Below are 21,683 nucleotides of genomic sequence, written 5' to 3'. Positions count from 1 at the left end.
TTAATGGTCCCTGTGCTCCTCATACGCTGCCCACACCTCCAGCCACCACACACTGTGTTAATGATCCCTGTGCTCCTCATACTCTGCCCACACCCCCAACCACCACACACTGTGTTAATGGTCCCTGTGCTCCTCATACTCTGCCCACACCTCCAGCCACCACACCCTGTGTTAATGGTCCCTATGCTCCTCATACTCTGCCCACACCTCCAGCCACCACACACTGTGTTAATGGTCCCCGTGCTCCTCATACTCTGCCCACACCTCCAGCCACCACACACTGTGTTAGAGGGCCCTGTACTCCTCATACTCTGCCCACACCTCCAGCCACTACACACTGTGTTATTGGTCCCTGTGCTCCTCAGACTGTGCCCACGCCTCCAGCCACCACACACTGTGTTAGAGGGCCCTGTGCACCTCATACTCTGCCCACACCTCCAGCCACCATACACTGTGTTAATGGTCCCTGTGCTCCTCATACTCTGCCCACACCTCCAGCCACCACACACTGTGTTAATGATCCCTGTGCGCCTCATACTCTGCCCACACTCCCAGCCGCCACACACTGTGTTAATGGTCCCTGTGCTCCTCATACTCTGCCCACACCTCCAGCCGCCACACACTGTGTTAATGGTCCCTGTGCCCCTGATACTCTGCCCACACCTCCAGCCACCACACACTGTGTTAATGGTCCCTGTGCTCCTCATACTCTGCCCACACCTCCAGCCGTCACACACTGGGTTAATGATCCCTGTGCTCCTCATACTCTGCCCACACCCCAACCACCACACACTGTGTTAATGGTCCCTGTGCGCCTCATACTCTGCCCACACTCCCAGCCGCCACACACTGTGTTATTGGTCCCTGTGCTCCTCATACTCTGCCCACACCTCCAGCCGCCACACACTGTGTTAATGGTCCCTGTGCCCCTGATACTCTGCCCACACCTCCAGCCGCCACACACTGTGTTAATGGTCCCTGTGCGCCTCATACTCTGCCCACACCTCCAGCCGCCACACACTGTGTTAATGGTCCCTGTGCGCCTCATACTCTGCCCACACTCCCAGCCGCCACACACTGTGTTATTGGTCCCTGTGCTCCTCATACTCTGCCCACACCTCCAGCCACCACACACTGTGTTAATGGTCCCTGTGCTCCTCATACTCTGCCCACACCTCCAGCCACCACACCCTGTGTTAATTGTTGCTGTGCTCCTCATACTCTGGCCACACCTCCAGCCACACACTGTGTTAATGGTCCCTATGCTCCTCATACTCTGCCCACACCTCCAGCCACCACACACTGTGTTAGAGGGCTCTGTGCACCTCATATTCTGCCCACACCCCCAACCACCACACACTGTGTTATTGGTCCCTGTGCTCCTCATACTCTGCCCACACCTCCAGCCACCACACACTGTGTTAGAGGGCCCTGTACTCCTCATACTCTGCCCACACCTCCAGCCACTACACACTGTGTTATTGGTCCCTGTGCTCCTCAGACTGTGCCCACACCTCAACATGAGTACCAAACACCGTGCTGAGTCACATATCATTGGCACTGCGCCTCGCTATGCCAACTCGCTCTGTCTCATCCTTCCTGCAAACCTGGTCATCTCCAGATTCCTCAAGGGAGGCTGCCCGTCTGACGATTTATATTTCCACTTGCTACAAACACTCTGTAAAGATGAGGCTGAAGCAGGAAGTAGTCAATCAGGATTTATTGAGGATAAGAGAGCCGTCCAGCCAGAGGGAAGGACACAGCAGCTGCTACTGCCAAACAGAGAACACTGGCCATAGAACTCCCATAGATGACATCATATGGAATGGCTGACAGTGTAGATCACCACACACTCTTGTGGCGTGCCTTGGGATCTGCTCTGTGGCATCTTCATTTTTTATTTTTATCACTTCTATTACTGTGCAAACAGTCAAATGCTGTGCAGACTGAGTGGTCCCACTGATACTTCTTCTAGTCGGCAGTGCCTTGCCACAGTGCGTCTGTGGATGCCCCACACTGGTTAAATAAAGAAAACAAGATCGTGCTCACTGGCGGCCTGTCCAAACCATGGCTTCCTCATCTCTGGCCGACTGACCTCAGCAGTTGCCATGCGCCCTTCCAATCGGTGGGAAGCTTGGCCGACAGGACTGAGGGCTCCATTCAAATGCCATGCAGGGTCTCCTCAGTTGTTTCCTTATGCACTTTTCTTTTGAAAATGTTACGCCCTCTTTTGGTGGCTATCAGCCCCCCATCATCATGGCATCAATATGGTTCATATTATATTATTGTAATGACACCTATTTATCTATGTGTGCTTACCTGCTACAACCTCTGCAGGCAATCCACACCCAAGCATCCGATACGCTTACCCAGGCTCCCCATTTTAGTCAGTTGCGTCCCCGTGTTGTAATGCCTACACTGACTACCTATTGCATCTATTTTATCAGACTACTGCCCTATTTCACTGCTGCCTCTGACAGCTAAGATTGTGGAAAGCTGTGTCAACTAACAACTATTTGAACACTTCGAAGCACACTCTTTACAAGCAGTGGGGGGGGGGAGATTTACAAGCCCCTTTCTCCACTTGTACGCCGCCGTTGCATCACTTTTGTGACGCAGCGGCGGCGCAAAGCCAGTGCCATGCTGTGAGGTATTTACAATGTGACGCATCTGGGAGGTGCGTCACGTTGTAAAGCCTTGCGCCACATGAAGGCATTCCGGCCCCGGGGGGGAGGGGGTGGCGTTCCGGCGCAGGAACGCCTCCTAAAAGTGGCTGAGTAAAATCTACAAGATTTCACTCAGTCACTTTTAAGGCCATGCTGTGTCAAAACCCTGTGCTTGCTTGAAGCAGGCGGAAGGATTGACGCAGCATGTTAGGAATAGGGTACCTCTGAGCCTTGCTGGAGCTGCGTCGCGCTTGCAACGCAACTCCAGCAATGCGCCGCCTTTCTGCATCAGTGGTGGCGCACGGGTGGGAAGATGCATCGCAACTCTTCTGGCACATCCCTGCTGATTAGCAGAGATGCTCCAGAAGTAGTTAATCTGCCCCTATGTGTCTGGTTTTCGCACGAGCCCTGGCACTTAGACTGTATCTGTGTCTGCTACCAATGACCTCAGCATCGTTCCAGATGTGGGAGGCTTGGCTGCCCTCATCCAATTAGATCTCTCCGCAGCCCTTCCTGAGGGAAAAACATCTTATGGCCTTAGATTCTGTGTGAAAGGGCATCCGGATCATTCTGCGATTGGACAGAGCTTTAGATTTTCTTCAGAACCTTTGTAAAGAGGACCTGTGCTCGGTGGCCAGCTGGATGAATTCCAGCTCTTTTAGGCTCAACTCTGACACAACAGAGTTCTTTGTCTTTGAGAAGCCCTCCATCTGGTCCTCTAATCGGTAGCTTGAGCTCCTCCAACACCTCCTTTCAGACCTCGAAATCTCAGCATCCTTTTCGGTGCCAAACTTACTTTGAGGCACATATCAACAAGCTTACTTAGCCATAATGCCACACTTTACTGTTATCAACTCTCAGGCCTGGAGTGTGCATCCTCTCCATTTGAACTGAAAAACCCTTCTTTTAAAGTTTGAAAAATGCTAAAAACAAAACTGTTCTATTTGTAGAGTCTGTTTCAGACACCTTCTTTTTTTGGATTTGGATGCGATATTAAAAAAGCAATCAATCAATGAATGAGGAAAGGGTCTCTTACAAGATTGTATCCATTGTTTACCGTTCCCTTATGGTTCCTCCCCTGGCTTCATCGCCTCTTTCCTGCCTAGATACTATCCCAAAAGGCCTCATCTTTCTGTTGAGCATCTCCTGCTCTTTGCTTCTTTTTCTGTCCTCACTCATACCTTCTGGAATGCTCTGCCTGTGGCCAAAAGATCTTTTGTCAATCACTCCCATTTCAAAAAGGAACTCAAAACCAAGTTCTTTCATCACACCCAATCAATTTCATAAAGCCTATGAAGGGTCACTTTACTCTGTTCTTTATGCTTTCAACCTTCCCGTTAGCTCTCAGAGACCCTTGAGATGGTAGTACGCTCTGCAAATCTTTTAACTTAACATAACACACATGATGGACGCCTCCCTTCCCCCTAATCCAGCCATGTCATCCTCTACTAGCAGCTTTTCATTCGTAGTGACTAAGGATCTGCAAACAAACACAACCACCCACAAATTCTGCCTCTAGGAAAGTGGAGTATTATGTAGTGAGGTTGGGTACTATAAATACTCTCACAATACTTCAAACTGGAGCATTTGGATTCACACTAATAAATCCTTAGTTCAGCCCAGGTATTGTGGTAAAGAGCAGTCAAGCTTTGAAAGAGGAATATGTGTTAAGCATTTCAGAGTAACAACATGGATGATAAGTAAAGTACACAACTCAAAAGAATTCCGACACCAATTTATAAAAATAGAGCAGATTTTATATTCATTTAGACACCAAAATGATATCAATCAGAAAAATATAAAGGGAGTTATGGATTTTAGAGTGAAAAATAAATCAGTACTTTACATACTGTCAAACTTTACCACTGCGGTCAACCGAGAAAATCACTAGTGACACTCGGTCACTTGAAGAGTGAGTTCAGGGGAACCCACTGAAAGTTAAAGTGACGCAGGTAGTTGTGCCCTTTTCTTTAAAGAGTCCTGGGTTTGCAGACATGGGTCTCTTCTTTGCCCTTAGTCGAGGTTCGGAGCAGATCTGAGGTTCAGATGTCAGGGGAGCCCTTGAATCCTAGATTTAGGGCTGTTATGGGTGTGGAGACAAGTGGACAATGAGCTACAAGTCCCAGCAGCTAATCCGCCCCTGAGGCGACCATATCCATGGGAGTGTTGCACATTTCCTACAAAAACCCTCTATTTTGCCACTTTTCAAAATGGCAAAACTCATCCTCAGTTGCACAGACCAGGTTTCCCACCCGAGGGGAGTTGGCATTCTCAGGAGTGGCAGCCCACATTAGCCTATGGTTTTCTGAACACTTGTAATCTTTAATTAAAATTATTACTACCGGGAGAAATAGGCTTGCACTTATATGCCCACACTATTAATATAATGCACCTTGCCTCCTGGACTCAGGAGGCCTACCATAGGAGTGACTGGCATATATTAACAATGTTGCTTTGACCTTGCTACACATGGTGTGGGCAAAGTCGAATTCAAGCAGTTTACACTGCTCCTGCAGTCTGCAATGGCAAGACTGTTATTCTCTGTTTACTTGGGTCAGTCAGGGTGGCGCAAACAATGCTTCAGGCCCTGGTGACCCCTTTAACACCCATGCCCTAGGTTCCACTGGTACCATATACTAAGGACTTATAATGAGGTAAATACCCTTGCCAGTTGGGGATACCAGTTTGCACACATCAAATTTAGGGCGAGAACACTCTCTCGCCTGGTTAGCAGCTCCAGTGCATTTTCAAAGTCTTAACTCTGGGGCAAAAGTGTGGGAGTGACCATATAGAACAAGCATTGGCAAAGCCAATAGGTCTCGCCTTTGGGACCTTATACGTGTTTAGTTATCCAGCACAATATCCTTGGTGCAACAACATCAAGTGTTGCATGGCTAAACACGTATATGGTCCCAAAGGCGAGACTTATTGGTTATGCCAATGCTTGTTTGATAAGTTTTAGACATATCGAATAACGACAATGTGTGCAGTAAGAACCCCACTTCCCACAGTTACCGCAGTAAACGTCGGGAGGTCAGGCCTTCGGAACCTTAGCAGGGAAGCACATAACCTGCAAATTTAAGCCCTGTGATTTATGGTGTGGAATGCACCGAAATATGCATGTTATGCCTAATTTTTGGTAGCAACAGTATTTGGCGCTATTAGTCGCATGCGATAAGTCCATATTTGCTGTATGAAGGCTAGAGATATGGCGGCCGCCTCTGGGGCGACTGGAATCTGGGAGATAGTTGCAGGTAGCGGTCAGAAGCGGGGCCTCAACGTGCAAGCAAGCCCACCAGAACAGGAAGGGCTCAGTGCCTCGAAACTGCCGGCCTCTGGGCGCAGCTCTGAAGCAACGGTAACACAACAGCCCAAGGACATGCACGCGCGGGTGACACAACCCGCTTCTCCTGGTGCCCGCAGAATACAAAAGAGCTCAGTGCCTCGGACACAACCATTGATCTGACGGTCACGGGTTCGAATCCGTGCAAGGCTGACTCACCCTTTCATCCTTCTGGGATCAGTAAAGCGACCACCATTAAAACTGGGAGACAAACACCCACCCGTCCTTAGAAACGGTAACCTGGAGCGCTAGCAAGTCATTACAGCGCTTCATACAGCTCTGATTGTTGCCTCAAAGCATTGGGTTGTGGGGCTCCCTATACAGGGTGCTGGCCTTGCAATAGGCAGCAAATCACGTGACAAAAAGTAGAGGGTCTCCCTACAGCTAAACACTTAGAAATGTGCCTGACTCTGGGACAATCGACCACAATTCGGTAGAACCGGGTGAAGCAGTTATAAATACACTGTGCAGGAAGGAAACTCCTCACCGTTTGGCACCTAAAGCCGCCTTCACAAAATGCTCAGAAAGTGCCAAAGTGTAGTGAACGCTTAATTGACACGCCTCGGAAGTGTGATGGGCCCAAGCTCGCTCATGACACCAGGAAAGCGGGTGGATGTTGGGGGGAGGTGCATACAGGACATATAAAAACTTGGCATGTAGTGCTTACAAGGGCGAAGGACACGTGTCTCAAAAGCCAGGCTGAGAAGAAGGGAGGCACGACTCAGGGCTATCTATTTGCAATTAATTATAGTCCGTAGAAGACCCAAGGCAATAGGAGCTATTTAGAATGGGAACATTGAAAATACAGTATTGAAAGAGATTGCAATGCCAATTGCTGAAAAAACAAGACCATGCGCCTTGTGTGGCAGAAGAGGGAGGCAGTGCCTCGCGCGGCAGCAGGGGGGGGAGGCGGGGGCTGTGCGATTCACTTGCGGGAGCGTGCCACACGCTCCTGCAAGTAGATAGCCTCACGTGCACGCGTTGCTATTGATGGCAATGGAACGCGTGCACGTGTTTAGCTGAAAAGCCACGGCGATAGCAATAGGTCATTTTGCCTAAGCAGCGTATGCGCGCTGCGTTGGCGAGACCTAAAAAAGAGCACGTTCCTATTCTGTCTGTACCTTAATTCTTAGAATTTGATGCTTTTAAAGGATGGTTTGCTCTTTTCCAAGAATTGTACTCTAGTGTCTTAGGATATTATTGAGTTGTCTTGGCCATGGGCACATTCCTTAAGTTGTACTCTTACCTGGCTGCTCTGTGTTGTTCTTCTGTAGTCACTGGATCCCCGCTACTCATCCACATTGTTGGGTACCATGATGGAGGAATTCTGGTGGTGTGCAGTTCCAGCGAATGGTACCCGGAGCCCAAAATTGACTGGAAATGGGAGGATGGCAAGAGATTGGCTTCTGCTTCCGACATCACAGTTAGAGCAGATGGCTCTTTTGACATTGAAAGCTCCTTAACCGTCCATGAACCTTCAAACAGGAAACTTTCATGCTGTATAAGAAACAAGCTTGGAAAATGTGAGAAGTCTGTACGAGTCACTATAGACGGTCAGTCACTTCCAATGTTAAAGTGTTCCTTAGTAATTTTTTACTTATATATTACTTTATGAATGACACAACTGTGGATACAGTACGATTTCAGTTTACGTTAAATATGTGATGTGCAGTCATTTTATTATTATAAATATACAAGGTTATGAGTCTTGTATTTTGTGTCTCAGTTATATTCTGTATAGCAGGTGTGTGATCTTTGCTAACCATAACTGAGGAATTACAGAATGTTTTGTTTTATTTTGTAACCCTAACTGCACTTTAAGTGATTTTTGTAGAGTGGAGAGAATGTGATGTAAAGGCCAACGCTGCCAACTTTGGAGCTGGGGAATCAGGTTTGAGTCTTGGCATCGGTTCCACATCCTGTGATTCTGGGAAAATCGCTTAATCTCCCCATACCTACCAAAAAGAATGACTGTGTCCTTGTGTAATGTAACTGGTGCTCATGTAAAGCGAACGAATACCTTCGGGTCAAGTTCATGTTCTATAAAAAAGCAAAGCCATAATTTCACTTTAACTGCCTTTTTTTAAAGTTATTTTCTATGCTATACTAAATCCATCTTCTAGATAACAAACGCCTTCTAACTCCTGTGATACCTGAGGCAAAAATTACTTTCTTTAAATGCATTTTAACGCTGAGAGATCTCTTTGGGCCTCCTCCCACCTGGCCTTGGGTTCAGGATATGCCCATCCTGCCCCCTTATATCCTAATCTTAGTTACTCGAGAAAAATAGAAAGGACTAATATTCAACAGGCCCATCATATAAAACACATTGACATTTTGTGATGCAGTGGTTGGGGATGAATAGAGGGGAAAGGTTCAGGTTGTTATGTGTTGATCAGGTTTCTTACACCAGAGGTAAGTCCTCATTCTCCATTAACATATAATCGCTCTTACATCATGATTCTGCAGTACAACTCAGACCATGATAGAAGTCGTCTTGCTTCTGTTAAGGTAATGTGTATTAGGTGATACACATTCAGAATTTAGATTTCTGTTGTGCAGGAACAGATGGGAATTATTGGTACATATGTTTCCTTCGTAAAATTGACATTGTGAAAATCATGTGTTTGGCTACAACCTGAAGAAGACCAAAGAGTGTGCCTGAAATACGTTGGAAAATAGTGTTTAACACACTCCCCCTGCTACTCCTCAACTGTTCTTCTAAATTGTGGGGCATATTTACAATGGGATTGTGCCGCTGGAACGTCACTTTTTACGATGTTTCAGTGACCCAGTGCCCTGCACCATATTTACATAGGGGCGCTCAGCACTTTGCGTGGCTTAACGCCGCTTTGTAAATATTGAACCCTTTCATGCAGTTTAATGCGTGAAAGGGGTGTGCAATGGTTGTTGCGGCGACGTTCCATCGCAACAGTTTAATTCATCTGAAAGCCTTTGGGTGAATTTTGTCCAATGACTCAGTTGGCAGAATAGTGTAAATCATCCTCTGTTTATCAAAATATTTGATCTGAAAAAGTGACAATTTGCTAAAAAAAAGTTTAGATTTTTAAAATAAATAATTTGTTATGTGCAAATCTATGGGTGTAAAATGTTACATTTAGAAAGATAACCATTCACGTAACCTGATCGCCCATGTTGAAAACAACATTCAGTGTACTTTCTTCTACAAATTACTTGTTAAAGGCATGGCTTGTCTTCAACCGAAGTGGATTTGATTACCACTGTAGTATATAATTTACAGTCTATGTTTTATACATTTCTAATTATCTTGCACAACAAAAAAATCGGAATACTCTGTATTTACACCCATTTGGGACAATTCCTGTTCCATAATACACAATCAAATTCTTCTTAACGAAGAAAAGCAGTGCGCTGGTCACAGTTTTCAATTAGATTTATATTTGTGATTACAGCATGATTAGTAAGTTTATTAACACTTTTCATGGTCATAGCTGCACAGTTGCACTGATTTGAAAGTCCACATATTTCATGTAAAGTGTTCTTTCTCTTCTACCATATGAGATTATTTGCTGTTTTTTCACCATTTGTTTTGTTTAAAATATTATTTCACCGTACAGAGGGTATTTTTGTGTGTACAATCGTTCAATGATTGTCATGTACTTCTTACCAATGGTGTATCCTTCACTAATGCACATGGAAGTTGTTATGACTCTATTTCTACTCTATTTTTTATTTATTTTTGCCACATATGTATATTTCATATTTAATGTGTAATCCTCTAGTGGGCATAGTTTCATTTCAGTTTGCCATTTATGTTGAGTTTTTTCAGTTGTGCTGTGTCTGGTGGTGTTTATTTTTCTTTCTCTGGAGCTTCTCTCTTCTATTTTTCTATTTTCTCAGATGGGCATGATGTAGTTTGGCTCTGTCTGTCTCAATGTCTGACCCCAATCTCTTCTTTTCTAAAGGCCTCTATCCTATAGTATTACAATGGTTTTGTTTCTCCATGTTGCTTTGTTTTCGGTTAGTTCATACTATCTGATAATTTTGATCACTTGGGTCATATGCGTTTTAAAATTATTTTTGTTGTTTGCAGGTTTGTTCTTCTGATATAGTCCATTCCACGTGATTGAACGTACATAGATTTTAAATTTGCTTTTACATGTCCTTGCTTTCCGTATGAGATTCTGCCTGCCTTTTATTTCATATTCTGTCTTGTTCTTTGCTTCTTTACATGCTTTGCATTTTTGGCATTTCCAAAACCCAGCCTGCTGTCTGCTAAGGCAGTTAGGTATTTTGTCTGTCCAATGGCTTTTATGATTTTGTTTCAATTGAGAGAGGCTTATGATAACTAGTTGCTTAAAGATACCATAATAGGTGTTGTATTTATGGAGCATGTTCGATTATGTGACAATATTTTTGAAAAACACAACTTGGTTTTGAGGCTTCCTTATTATGTTATAATTGGTGTATCCTTTCTTACATTTTCGTTTTTTAGCTATTAATAGTTCATCTCTTTTCATCTGGTTGCCTCTCAAATGTGGAGAAGTGTAGCTCACTGGTTAGAGCAGGCAGACCCTGGAGCAGAGGTCGGACCCGGGACCAGGGTTCAATTCCCGACGCGGCAGGGTCTTGAGCTCAAATGTCCACGGACTCGATAATTCTCGCTCCGGTGCCTGCCCTAATCATGGGTTCTCACTCTGCAACTCTGAGCATTAAGCTTGCTTAATCTCCACAACGGCCCCCCGCGGCGGGATGCCTGGCTTTCACCTTGGGGATGCCCTGTAGGGGCTATCTCACAGGGAGAAGCCAGGACGGGTTCCCAAGGCAAGCGCCGAGATGCCTCCGGGTGATTCGAGCGCTATATAAGAACATACAAAAAAAAAATTGTGTATCTAGGATAGCCTCTGCTGTTGATTCTCCTTTTGAATGCCATAAATAACTTTTGCTTCTCTTCTTCCACGGTATAGTTGCTTATTGTTCTTAGTTTTGTCCATATGTCATGCTCCATTTAAATCTTTTAACTCCTTCGATGCTGATGACGGAACCGCTCCGTCATCAGCCGCGGTCGCGCTGTGCTGATGACGGAGCGGGTCCGTCATGGCCCGCACGCCGCGCCTGCGCGGCACGGATTCCGAGCCTCTGCTGGGCGTTCCATTGAGCGGGCGGGGCCATGACGGAACCGCTCCGTCATGAGCACATCTCAACCGAGGCTGGTGACGGAGCGGTTCCATCACCAGCATGGGCGTGCCTCGCGGCCGCCCCGCCCCCTTAGCGCTGCGGTGGAATAGCCGCCGCAGCGAAGGTGTTAATGGCTTTCTGCATGTAGGACATTACGTGTTGCTGTTGATGTTCTAAATTGTAATAATCAACATTATAAAAATATATGAGGCCCTAGCGGCACTATTGCCCAGCACACATAGAAAGAGGAAAAAAACCTCTTGTGATTGTTTCTGTGCAGGAAAGTTTACCTTCCTGCACAAAAATAAGCATCCCTGCAATGCAGACACCCTTGCACCACAGTGCAAATGTGCGTGCGTTGGGGCACAGCAGCCCTTGGTGCGTCAGCACAAGTAAAAAGGACAGGAATGCGCCACATCTGATAGATAGGGTGCATTCCTGTCCCTTTTCTTTTGCCGTAGGGCAGCGCAGGAGGAAGGCCTGTGGCGCTGCCCTACAGCAAAAACTCATAAATGAGGCCCTAAATGTTTAATGCAACAATTCCTACTCCAAAATAAATTATATTGTTTAAACATGTTGGGCATCCTAGTTAACAAGTTATAACAGTTATTTCTGAGTTTCATTAAATAATAGGTTTATCTAGTAAAGATGTAAATAAGGTTTATGACTAACTAATTACAACATTTTATAAAAGCTAATGGCTTATTCTTAATTAAATAAACAATCCACACCATTTTAAAATGCCCACATGCATAGGTAGCACAAATGTAAATGTACTTGTTGAAGGGTATGTGGACAGGTGTTGTATTTTTAAAAAGTGAGATTGTTTGTTGAAAAATGAAAATACTAGTCAGTATATTTCAAAAGGTATGTTTGTTTAAATATTGCAAATACACTCAACTTCTTTGAAACTCCGAAACATCATTAAAAGCTTTTAAGTAGGCTGAGGTTATTTTGTTTCAAAAACATATGTACCAAACTATCGCAACAAATTTAAACGTATGCATTATTTATAACATTGAATGAATGACCTATTATCAAAATGTAGGATTTTTGTGGGAGTATTTGAATAAAACATCCTATTAGTTGAAAGCACTTTCATCTTATTATAAATCTTCCTGAATATTACATTTGTATTGTAGAATGGATGTTGAACAAATACCATTGTCAAAGGAATAAAACTTGAGAAAGAACTTCAACTTAGCAAATTGTATAATTTTCCAGCATTGTAGAGTTTTACTTATGGGTGAAATAAATATCCGATCTGTAATTTGAGCCTATTTTGCATGGACTCTGCTTTTCCTTATTCATTATGCTTGTACCCGTTACCCTTTCCAGTACCTAGTAACTACTTCCCATTTTTCTATCAATCTTTCTCTAATCTTTGTCTATTACTTTGCAGAAGTGTTCTTCCCAAGAGTTTCAACATGGATGATATTATTTTGTGTATTTTTTGCTGGAAGCACGATTTGTGTATTACTGGCTATTTTGTACTTAAGAAAAAAAAGCAGAAACCGAGGTAAGAGTCACAGCGATAGTGGGGACAGAACTGAATGTAAGCATTAATGAAACTGACATTGATCACTCCTGAAGTTTGAGGGACTATTCATGGAAGTTTTACTTTTTATACATAGATCTGTTATTATATTTTGCATGTACGGGTTGTTGCTGAATTGTCTTGTGTGTCTGTTAAGTAGGGACTTGCTCGGGGAATGGGTGGTAACATGTTGAGGTGAATCCTGGCTGCTACATGTAGGAATGTCAATGCTAGCCTCTACTTCTGATAAGGTGATCTAATGAATTGTGTTGTATTCAGTTTGACTTTTACTAATCAAAATAAAGACAATGACTTATTAGTGACTATAAAAGACAAAAGCATATGCAATCCATTAGAGAAGGAAAAATGGCGCCATAGGCTCTAATGTTCGAAGCTCTAGCTAAATTCTTAAAATGTGCTCTATTGGTAGGGAAGAATTACACCATGACCATTGTCATAAAACAAGAACTGTGTATTGTGGTGGAGGCTTGTGGAGAGACTTGTCCTTTACAGCATATTTAAGTAATTGTTACGATCTGTGTCATCCAATTTATGGAACGGCTTAAGGCAGAATAGAATGTCTAGTTGACATGCATGTTACATCATTTAGAGTTCTAATGTCAGGTTTTAGATTGTAAGAGTTTAAAGAGTTGTTACCTCCCGGTCTCTTCATTCCTCGTCCCATTCCTTAACAAAGTGGAGATGAGCATCTCCACGACAGAAAAAAAGAGAAGGAGAATGCTGGGATACCTAAACCCACCCCCTAACACTGGGACTGGGAGTACATAAGCTGTACCATCCTAGCATTCAGCCAGTTCTTTCTTTCTGTCTTCTGACAGAATGGTTCTTGGAGTTGTACTGGTTCTTACCTGTTTGCAGTCTTCGTTGGATGTCCTTGTCTGGCTGCTTGGCTTTACTCAAAGTCTTGGTTGATGGCCGGCCATTTGTGGCTGGGGGGCTGTTCCTCCCGGTCTCTTCCGGGTTCCTGGGCGTATCTTCCTGTGGCTTGGCCGGTCTGGAAGATGCGCTGCTGTGGCTGTTTGGTGAGTCCCGGGCCCAGTCCTGGTGGTGCCTCTAGGCTTCCTGGCTGGCTGTTGGGATCCTGCTGGTGTCCTTTTCCTCCCTGGGGCCCCTGCTGTTCGTGGTAGAGCTGGGGCGGGCCTGGCTATGGCCTCAGAGTGCTGGTTGCTGCAGTCTTCTCGCTTCTGCCCAGCGCTGGTTTGCTGGAGGGCGCCTGGGCTGGCTGATGGAGGCAGTGGGTGAGTAGTGCTATCTCCCTGCCCCTGTGGTGAGTACCGTATAGCGGTTCCTTTGCCAGTCCTGTTTTCCCATGTATCTCTGTGGCCTCATGGTACTGGTTGCTGGCTCTTCCTCCACAGGTTGTGTGTTTGTCTCAGGAGCCTTCAGCCATTCCTCCCTTGATGCAGCTGCTCTCGTCTGCTTCTGCTGTTGAGCAGGGTCGGGCATGGTTGGTGCCTGGGTGGGTGTACGTCTGCCGGGTCCTGTGGGCTTTTGCGACGTGCGGATGTTCAACGCAGTCGAGTCCTTTTGGTTCATGGTTGGAGTTCGGCCTGGGTATTCCGGGTGCTGTGGGCTTCGTGGAGCTTTGTTTCTTTTTTGCCTGTGTCCCGGATGCTCTCTGTTGTTCCGCTGGGTTGGCCCTGGTTGGTACCTGCTCTACGGCCATTCCTCCCTGTAAGCGCCTGCTCTCGTCTGACCTCAGAAGTTACGTAGGGTCGAGCTGGTTAGTTCCTGGTTGGGAGACCGCCTCGGTATACAATGTGCTGTAGCCTTTAAGCTGGGTGCCCCTTATGGGTTCCCATGCTGTGTGCTTCAAAGTCTTCTCTGGTGGGGCCTGGTTGTTGCCTTGCCTGGGTGGCCGCCTGGGGATGCCTGTCTTGTTGGCTGGCATTTCTGTTCGCCTGCTCTGGCATTGGGTGGGGTCAGATCTGGTTTATTGCTGGAGATCACAGCTCCCTCACCCACCCTGTCGGCTGGTGCGGCACTGGTGTCCGCCTGGATGCTCCCTGGTGTTGTTGCCTGTTGGCCTTATTTGTTCCCGGCTACCCGTTGTTTGGTCGGTGTTTGTGTCCCCCGTTCTTTTTCTTTTCTTGCGGGAGTGTTTCTGGTTGGCTATCTGTCCGGCGCAGCACTGGTTGCCGGTTCCTGGGCTGGCTGGTGGGGGCTGGTGGTGTATTCTGCAGTCTATTTGCCCCGGAGTGCCGCATGGTGGATTATCTCCCATTCCGGCTCTCTGGCCTTTCCTTTGGGGTTCCCAGAACCCCGGGTGCTGGGGTGTGTGTTTTTTTTCTGGTTGCCCGGTTCTGCATTCCTCCCTGGTCGTGTCCGGTGTCAGGTCCTTGGTCTCAACTGGGGGGCAGGGGAGGGCGTTGTTGTTGTGCCCTTTCCTGCCCCTGACTTGGTCATTGATGCTCGGGTTGGCTGGTGTGCTATGCTTCTGCTGCCTTTCTCTGGTCTCCTGCAGCGGTCTGTGGTCGGCTGGTTGGTTTCGGGACTGCGCTACTGGTGCCCCTGGTGTGCATTGTTCTTAATCTTTGTCTTCTGCCTGGTGCTGGGTTGTGGTTCACGCCTGGGATGGCTGATAGAGGTTTGGTGCCTTGTTGTGGTTTCCTTCTCCCCTGTTGGGTTCCTTTGCGAGAAGCTTGGGTGGTTTTGGGTGTCTTCTGTCTCTCTGCTGCCAGTTCCTTTGCTGTCCTTCGCTTCGGCCTCTTGGCTCTGTTGTTCTGCCTCTCTTTTGGGGGTATTGGTGGGCAGCCAGTTGGTCTGGTGTGTGCCTGCCCTGGGGTGAATGCCGAGTTGCGGCTTTCCCTTCCGCTCCTGCTTGGTGGCCCTGTGCTGTGTCTTTTTCTCTGTCCTGGCTTTGCCACTGCCCTGGTGGAGCTTGTAGCCGTCAGCCCACTTTTGTGGGGTGGTGATGGGTTGGTTTGGTCCTGTCTCTTTCCCCATGGGGCTGGTCTTTTAGGCTTGGTCCTTTGGCTCTCTGATGAGGGGGCTCCTTTTGGGCCTGTGGTGTCTCTAAGTCCCTGTGCTTTTGTTGGCTCTGTGGTTGCAGGGTCTGCTGGGGTTCGGTTTCTTCCTTGGCCTCTTCTAGTTTTTCTCCCCTCGGTGGGTGGTGCGCCTCTGGTAGTGCTTTTCTTGCTGGGTTGTGTCCGGCTCTGGGGGCCTTGGTCCCTTGGGGGTCACCTTTGGGTGTCTGCCTTTTACTCTCTTTGGCCTTGGCCCGCCTCTCCCTTCCAGGTTGTCAGATGGGCCCGCCGGTGCCCATGTGTTATCTCCTGTCCCCCCTGTGTGTACTCTGCCCTGGGGTTGCACTGGTGTTAGTCGATGGTTGGGCGCCGGCTCCTTGCCCTCCCTGTTAGTGGGTGCGGCGCTTTGTTTGGGTGTCGATCTTTTGGCCCCTTGGTGGTCGGCGGTCCGGTGCCTGATGTTGGGGGCTCAGGACGGCCGTCTGTTCTTTTCTTCTGGGCTCTTATCTGTGCCTCCCTGTTGAGGGCTGGGCATTTGCTTTGGCCGGCTGGTGTGAGCAGCTTGGCTCCCTCCCTATCTTCCTGTCACTTTGTGTGCCCTGGGTGGCCCTGCTTTGGCTGGGTCCTCTCTTTCCCTGATGCCCCTGGTGGTTTAGGGATTCAGGGTTGGGGAGTTTGTCCCGTGTGCCTCTACTTCTGGGCCTGTGGGGGCGCCGTGTTGGTGGCCTCCTGTTTGCTGGCGTGTCTGTTGTTCAGTCGTCTGGCTTCTTGGGTTATTCTGGGAGCGTCTGCGGGTGGGGCTTTGAGCCTCCATGTTTTTCTCTCCTGTTTTGCCCATCTGCAGCTGCTCTTGAGTCAGCTGCTGGTTCGGTTGGAGTTTTTCCCTTCCCTGTTCCGGGTTCTTGTTCAGTGCACAGTGGCTTTGTCTTCCCCAGTCCTATGTGCCTCCCTGTGGTTGGCCCCCCACTTTTTGGTTGGGGGTGTCTCCCTTGCTGGAGGTTGTTTGTGGCGTCTTCCTACCGGTTGTCTCTGTTTGTTCTTTGGGTTCCCCTGGTCTTTTAGGCCTTCAGGGTTTTGCCTCTCCCCTTTCTTTGGTTTGTGCCTGGTCTGATTCCGGATCTGCTGGGGTCTGTCCCTGGCTTTCTTTAGACGGGGTCCTGTTGTTGGCCAAGTTTTTGGGTATAGGGGGGTTGAGCTTCTTTCCTCCCCTTGCCATCTTTTGGCAGGGTGTTGGGTTGGTGTCCCAGTGTCTCTTGCTTTCGGGGTGGTTGCCTCGGGCCTGGCCTGTTGGCCTGTCCCTGTGCTTCGGGTTCTTCTCCGGGCTTAGAGGCCTTTCTGCGGCTATCCGGTGTCTCCGCTGGTGTTGGCTGCTGGACGTTCCTGTCCCGTGGCCTGGGCCGCCGCTGGGGTTTCTGTGCCTCTGGGCTCTCTGTTGCCGGTGCTGTCGGTGTTGCGGGGGTTGCTTGCTCGTGGTCACTGCCCCCTCTCTTCCTGGTTTACTCGCTTTGAGCCTGTCCTTGGTAGGTCCTCTGGGTTGGTGCCTGAGTTCTTTTCGGGTTCCTTCCTCTTCGGTCTCTGCGGCTCTGCTGGGGCTTCCCTGGTGTGTTTCGTTTGGTCCTATGGTTGGTCGTGTCGTTCCTTTGTCTCCTGCTTTTGCTGGGGCTTGTTCGGTCTCTCCTTCCTTCCCCTCAGCTTTTTTTTGTGATGTCGTTGTGGGTTCGTTTGGCGATGGATCACTTTCTTCCCTCGTCTGAGGCAGGTCGCTCTCTGTCGTTGCTCCTGCTTTGTTCAGGTCAGCGCGGTGATGTTTTTGTCCTTGGCTGTTTTCTCGCTGGTCAAATGACCTTCTGGCTTTTGTTGTGCTGTGTGGGTGCTGCCACATCTTCTGGGTCCCCTTCTGCTGGTTATCTGGGGGCGGGGGCTGGTTGTTTTGGCCCCTCTGGGGGTTCCCTTGGGCCTTGACTCTGGGTGCTAGGCCTCCTTCTGGCCTTGACTGGGGGTCATGTGTCCCTCTCATTCTGGCCCTATCTCCTTGCTCGGTCGGGCTGCTCTGGGTCTTCTATGGTGGCCTTGTCGCTGTTCTTGTGGTTTGTTCCTGGTCCTTTCGTGTTGGGTCCTCCTTCTCTGTGGCTAGTTCCGAGGTTCCTGGTGTCAGTTGTCTGCCCTTTGGGTGGCGGCTTCTTGGTTGGGCACCTTGTTTTTGGGTTTTCCTGTCATTCGCTGCTTGTTTTGGGGTTTTGGCCCTGTTGGCTTGGTTGAGGGCAATGCTGGTTATGTGCTCCAGCCTGTGTTTCTTTCTTGTGGTTCTCCCTTTTGCTTCTGTTGGTTGCCACTTTTGGTGTTGTGTCCCTGGTGTTGGGGGGAGTTCGGAAGGCCCGGTTGTTTGCTTTGGTATTCTCCACTTTGTTAAGGAATGGGACGAGGACTGGAGAGACCTGGAGGTAATGCCCTATTACTTACTGGTGATCTTCAGTACTCCTGGTCCTGTTGTCCTCGTCCCGTTCCTTACACCCCTCCCTCCCAGACGGCCAGCCTTCCGGTTGTTGGCTTGGTATTTCATACCGAATGCTGGGATGGTACAGCTTATGTATTCCAGGAGGAGGGGGTTGGGTTAGGTATCCAGCATTCTCCTGCTCTTTTTTTCTATCGTGGAGATGGTCATCTCCACTTTGTTAAGGAATGGGATGAGTACAACGGGACCAGGAGTAATGAAGGTTACTGGTAAGTAATTGGGCATTTCAGTCAACTTTAGCCAAAATGAGCCCACTTCCTTTCCATGACATTCTTGTTACCACTAAATTTGGTGACAAGAAGGGGCATATGTACAAGCCCCTATTGCCACGACAGTGTCACCATTACTGACGTTGTGGTGGCTATTGGGGCTGCTTCTTATTTACAAGGCAGTGTTAAACCACTTAATGTGGCTTAACGCTGCCTTGTAAATAAGGCCCCCTTTCACGCTATGGTTAGCGTGAAAGGGGTGGGCAGTGGGTGTTGCGGTGGGCGTTCCCCCGCAATGGCCATTCTTTTTGACGCTGCCCCATATGTCCAAGGGTGGGGTACATAGGAGGCAGCGCCAAAATTAAGACTAGGTAAATCCTGCTCTTAAGTTGGCAAAACTAGGAAAAATGCATTATTTCTCTTCGTTTTTGCTTTTTCCATGTTTGGGTGGTACCAGGGCACCCACGTAGGAACCCGGGGATATGGTCCCCAGGCCACTATGAGCTTAGGGAGGGAGGCCATGTGCCCCATTCCTTTCAAATAAAAAAGGCCCAAGGAAGGTTGTTCACTAGGTTGTAAAGAGTTGGGGAGGGGGGTTGCGTGCCCCCTGCCCTAGACATTCACCCAACTAATCGACCTATAGAAAGTACTCCAGTTGGGTAGATATTTTATGCACAACTGTGAACTCTTCTTGTTTCAATACACAGGCCAGATACCTTTCTAGCACAGATGCTCAATTCACAGAAATTAAACCTCAAAGGGAAGCACTTACAAATAGGAAGCTCCACCTCTGTAAAAGTCAGAACCATCCTAAATAGTTGTGCTTGGCCACGGCAAAATTGAGTGTGTTTTCCCTACAATTCCTTGTTGGAAAACAATCTGAAACCCTTGATTGAGGTGAACGCATCGTTGATTTATAGGAGCGCAATCTCTTCCAATTCTGCGTAATCTCGTGTAAATCTCACTCAATTCAGTGTGAACACAAAAAACGTATGGCATCTGTTCTGGTTGTAAGAATGAAATTTATAGAGAAATTTACAATTTTAATATATCTGGCAGCCCCTTGTTAGTAATAAGAACAATTCAAATCTTAAACTGTACATGCAACATTCATAAACCTTCATGCTGTATGTCACAACTAAAAAGATAATAGATAATGAATGTAGATCTAAGTTTGTATTGTTGGAAGGCGGGTTATTAGTAGGGGTAAGTATGCACCTACCACTAGCAATAAGGCGACCAACACAATATAAGGTCAAGACAAGGTCTCAATAAATTATTACCTTGCTCAACCTTTGGTACATGGCAATGAGCAGGCAGGCTTAACGTATGAGGCAGGTATGTAAAGCATTTACAAACAGCAATACATTAAATTAGTAAGACACAATACACAATAAAAATTTACAACCAATTTATACAAATGGGAAATATGTTTGTCTTTAAAATAACATCAATGCTACAAAAATCCAATGTAGGGAACCAGAGATATACATTTGTAAATAGTAAACACTTTCTAGTGCTTAAAAGCCAATAGCGCCAAATTGGGACATCTGGACACGCTTGACTGGGACAAAGTCAAAGTTTTGTGGCCGACTGCGATGGAGCCCTTGTCGGATACACTAAGCGGGAGGCCTCAGTCCAAATTTTACTTTCGCACTTTTCTGGAGAATTTTCATTGATGTCGAGCGGGTCTCTCCAGCAGGCCGGATTCGTATCAGCTTCTTAGGCGTTGTTCAGCAGGAGTCCCTGGTCAACTCCTGCAAGTCTTGCGTGCCAGAGCTTTCAGCAGGATGTACCTGAAATCCATGCCGGGTTGGGGTGCAACGTAATCGGCTTGACTCTCGACGCCAGGTGGGTCACCCCATGTCGCCTTTTCACAAGAGCTCTCAAAAGTTCTCCAAACTTTAAGAGATGCTTCCTGAAGTTCCTTCTGGGGGGCTCAGCATCCACAAACAAAATCCAAGGGTCTAGAGTCTCTGAGTTGCTCTCCAGAAGCTGGGACTACAGTTCCTACAATGCACCTTGCCAAATTCTTCAAAGTCCAACTGAAGGTGGTCAGCTGGGTTCTTCTTTCTGTAGATGATGCAGGTGGCTGTTAACCAGTTGCTTTCAGAGAGTCCACTTCTCTTTTTGAAGAAAGCCAAAATCTTTAGCATTATAGTTCCGACAGTCATTCAAAGTGAATTCCTCTTGGTGCAGGCCATGGTTCCAGCAGGGCAGTCCTTCTTCTTGTAATTTCAGTCAGGGTATCTGAGTTGCTATGCAGCTCTCCCATCTTTAGCCAGTGTTCTGTGGTGACAAGCGGGGGCACCCATGGCCAATGGGATACAGGGTGCCTCCCACAAGTACGACAGCTTTCTCGAAAGTGTGGTCTATTCTTGTCCCACAAAGCATTGTACTTTAAAATTCAAGATGGAGAATCTTTCTCCTTGGGGTTAAGATCTGGTTAAGATAACCTACTGATGTGGCTCATTTCCCTTAACACTCTCCTTCCAGACCTCCTGCAAATTCCATTGCTGGGGCTCCCATCTGGCTGGGGGGCGTGTTACAGGAAGAGAGGGTAGGCCTGGCTTGCATCCTTACTGACCTGCTGCAGTTCTCCCTCCACCAGATACCCTATGTCTCTCTGCAGGCAACTTATCACCTCATCAGAGTAATTTCGCTAAGCCTGTTAAGGCTGGCCAATCAGGAGAGGCTGCAAGAAGGATGGATTTTGGTTGACAGAAAAGAAAATTTTATAACTTCCTTTCTGTATTAGTTATGATAAATTCACCAGCTGCGAGTTTTTAGATTTATCAATACTAATCTTTTAAGTCTTTGAAATATTATTTTAGCTCACTCCTGTCAATAGTTACACTTCATTACAGTGATCCCATGTTAGCCTATGGAGCTAAAATGCTACAAAGGGGGAAAAGGAAATTGGTAGTTTTACTCTCACCAGGTTATATAGATCGTCTTTTAAAATGTCCCTGCTTATTTTTAGTTGGTACCCTACCCCGGGAACACCTAGGGTAGTCCTTGGTGGTGACTTATATGTAAAAATAAAAGTGAGGTAGTTTAATACTGTGGAAGCACCTTCAAAACCAAAGTCCGATGGGCATATAATTTCAATTTAAAAGCAGCTTCCAAAGCAGGGCTGACTATTAAAACGACAGCAGGCAACATAGGTACACACTTAAGTGTATTAAATATGCTTGGTCTCTAAACTTACCTGCCCTACTATATACTAAGAACTTGTCAGTACCAACTGTAATTATATCTAATTACCA

At 47.1% G+C, this 21,683-nt stretch overlaps 1 protein-coding gene across 8 annotated transcripts in view; it reads left to right on the top strand.

Annotated features, from left to right (window-relative positions):
- The window catches only part of LOC144756184 (butyrophilin subfamily 1 member A1-like), an 84,086-nt gene that overhangs the window by 23,657 nt on the left and 38,746 nt on the right, over nt 1–21,683 (top strand). For all 8 annotated transcript variants that reach the window (XM_078645776.1, XM_078645775.1, XM_078645777.1 and 5 more), the window contains 2 exons: nt 7,284–7,562; nt 12,572–12,688. In XM_078645776.1, coding sequence (XP_078501902.1) covers nt 7,284–7,562; nt 12,572–12,688 — 396 coding nt within the window. The remainder of the gene's footprint in view (nt 1–7,283; nt 7,563–12,571; nt 12,689–21,683) is intronic.

The sequence above is a fragment of the Lissotriton helveticus genome, chromosome 5_1, assembly GCF_964261635.1.
Source record: "Lissotriton helveticus chromosome 5_1, aLisHel1.1, whole genome shotgun sequence".
NCBI classification, from domain to species: Eukaryota; Metazoa; Chordata; class Amphibia; order Caudata; family Salamandridae; genus Lissotriton; species Lissotriton helveticus.
Note: the sequence above shows the minus strand (reverse complement) of the source record. Positions and strands in the feature narration are given on the sequence as shown.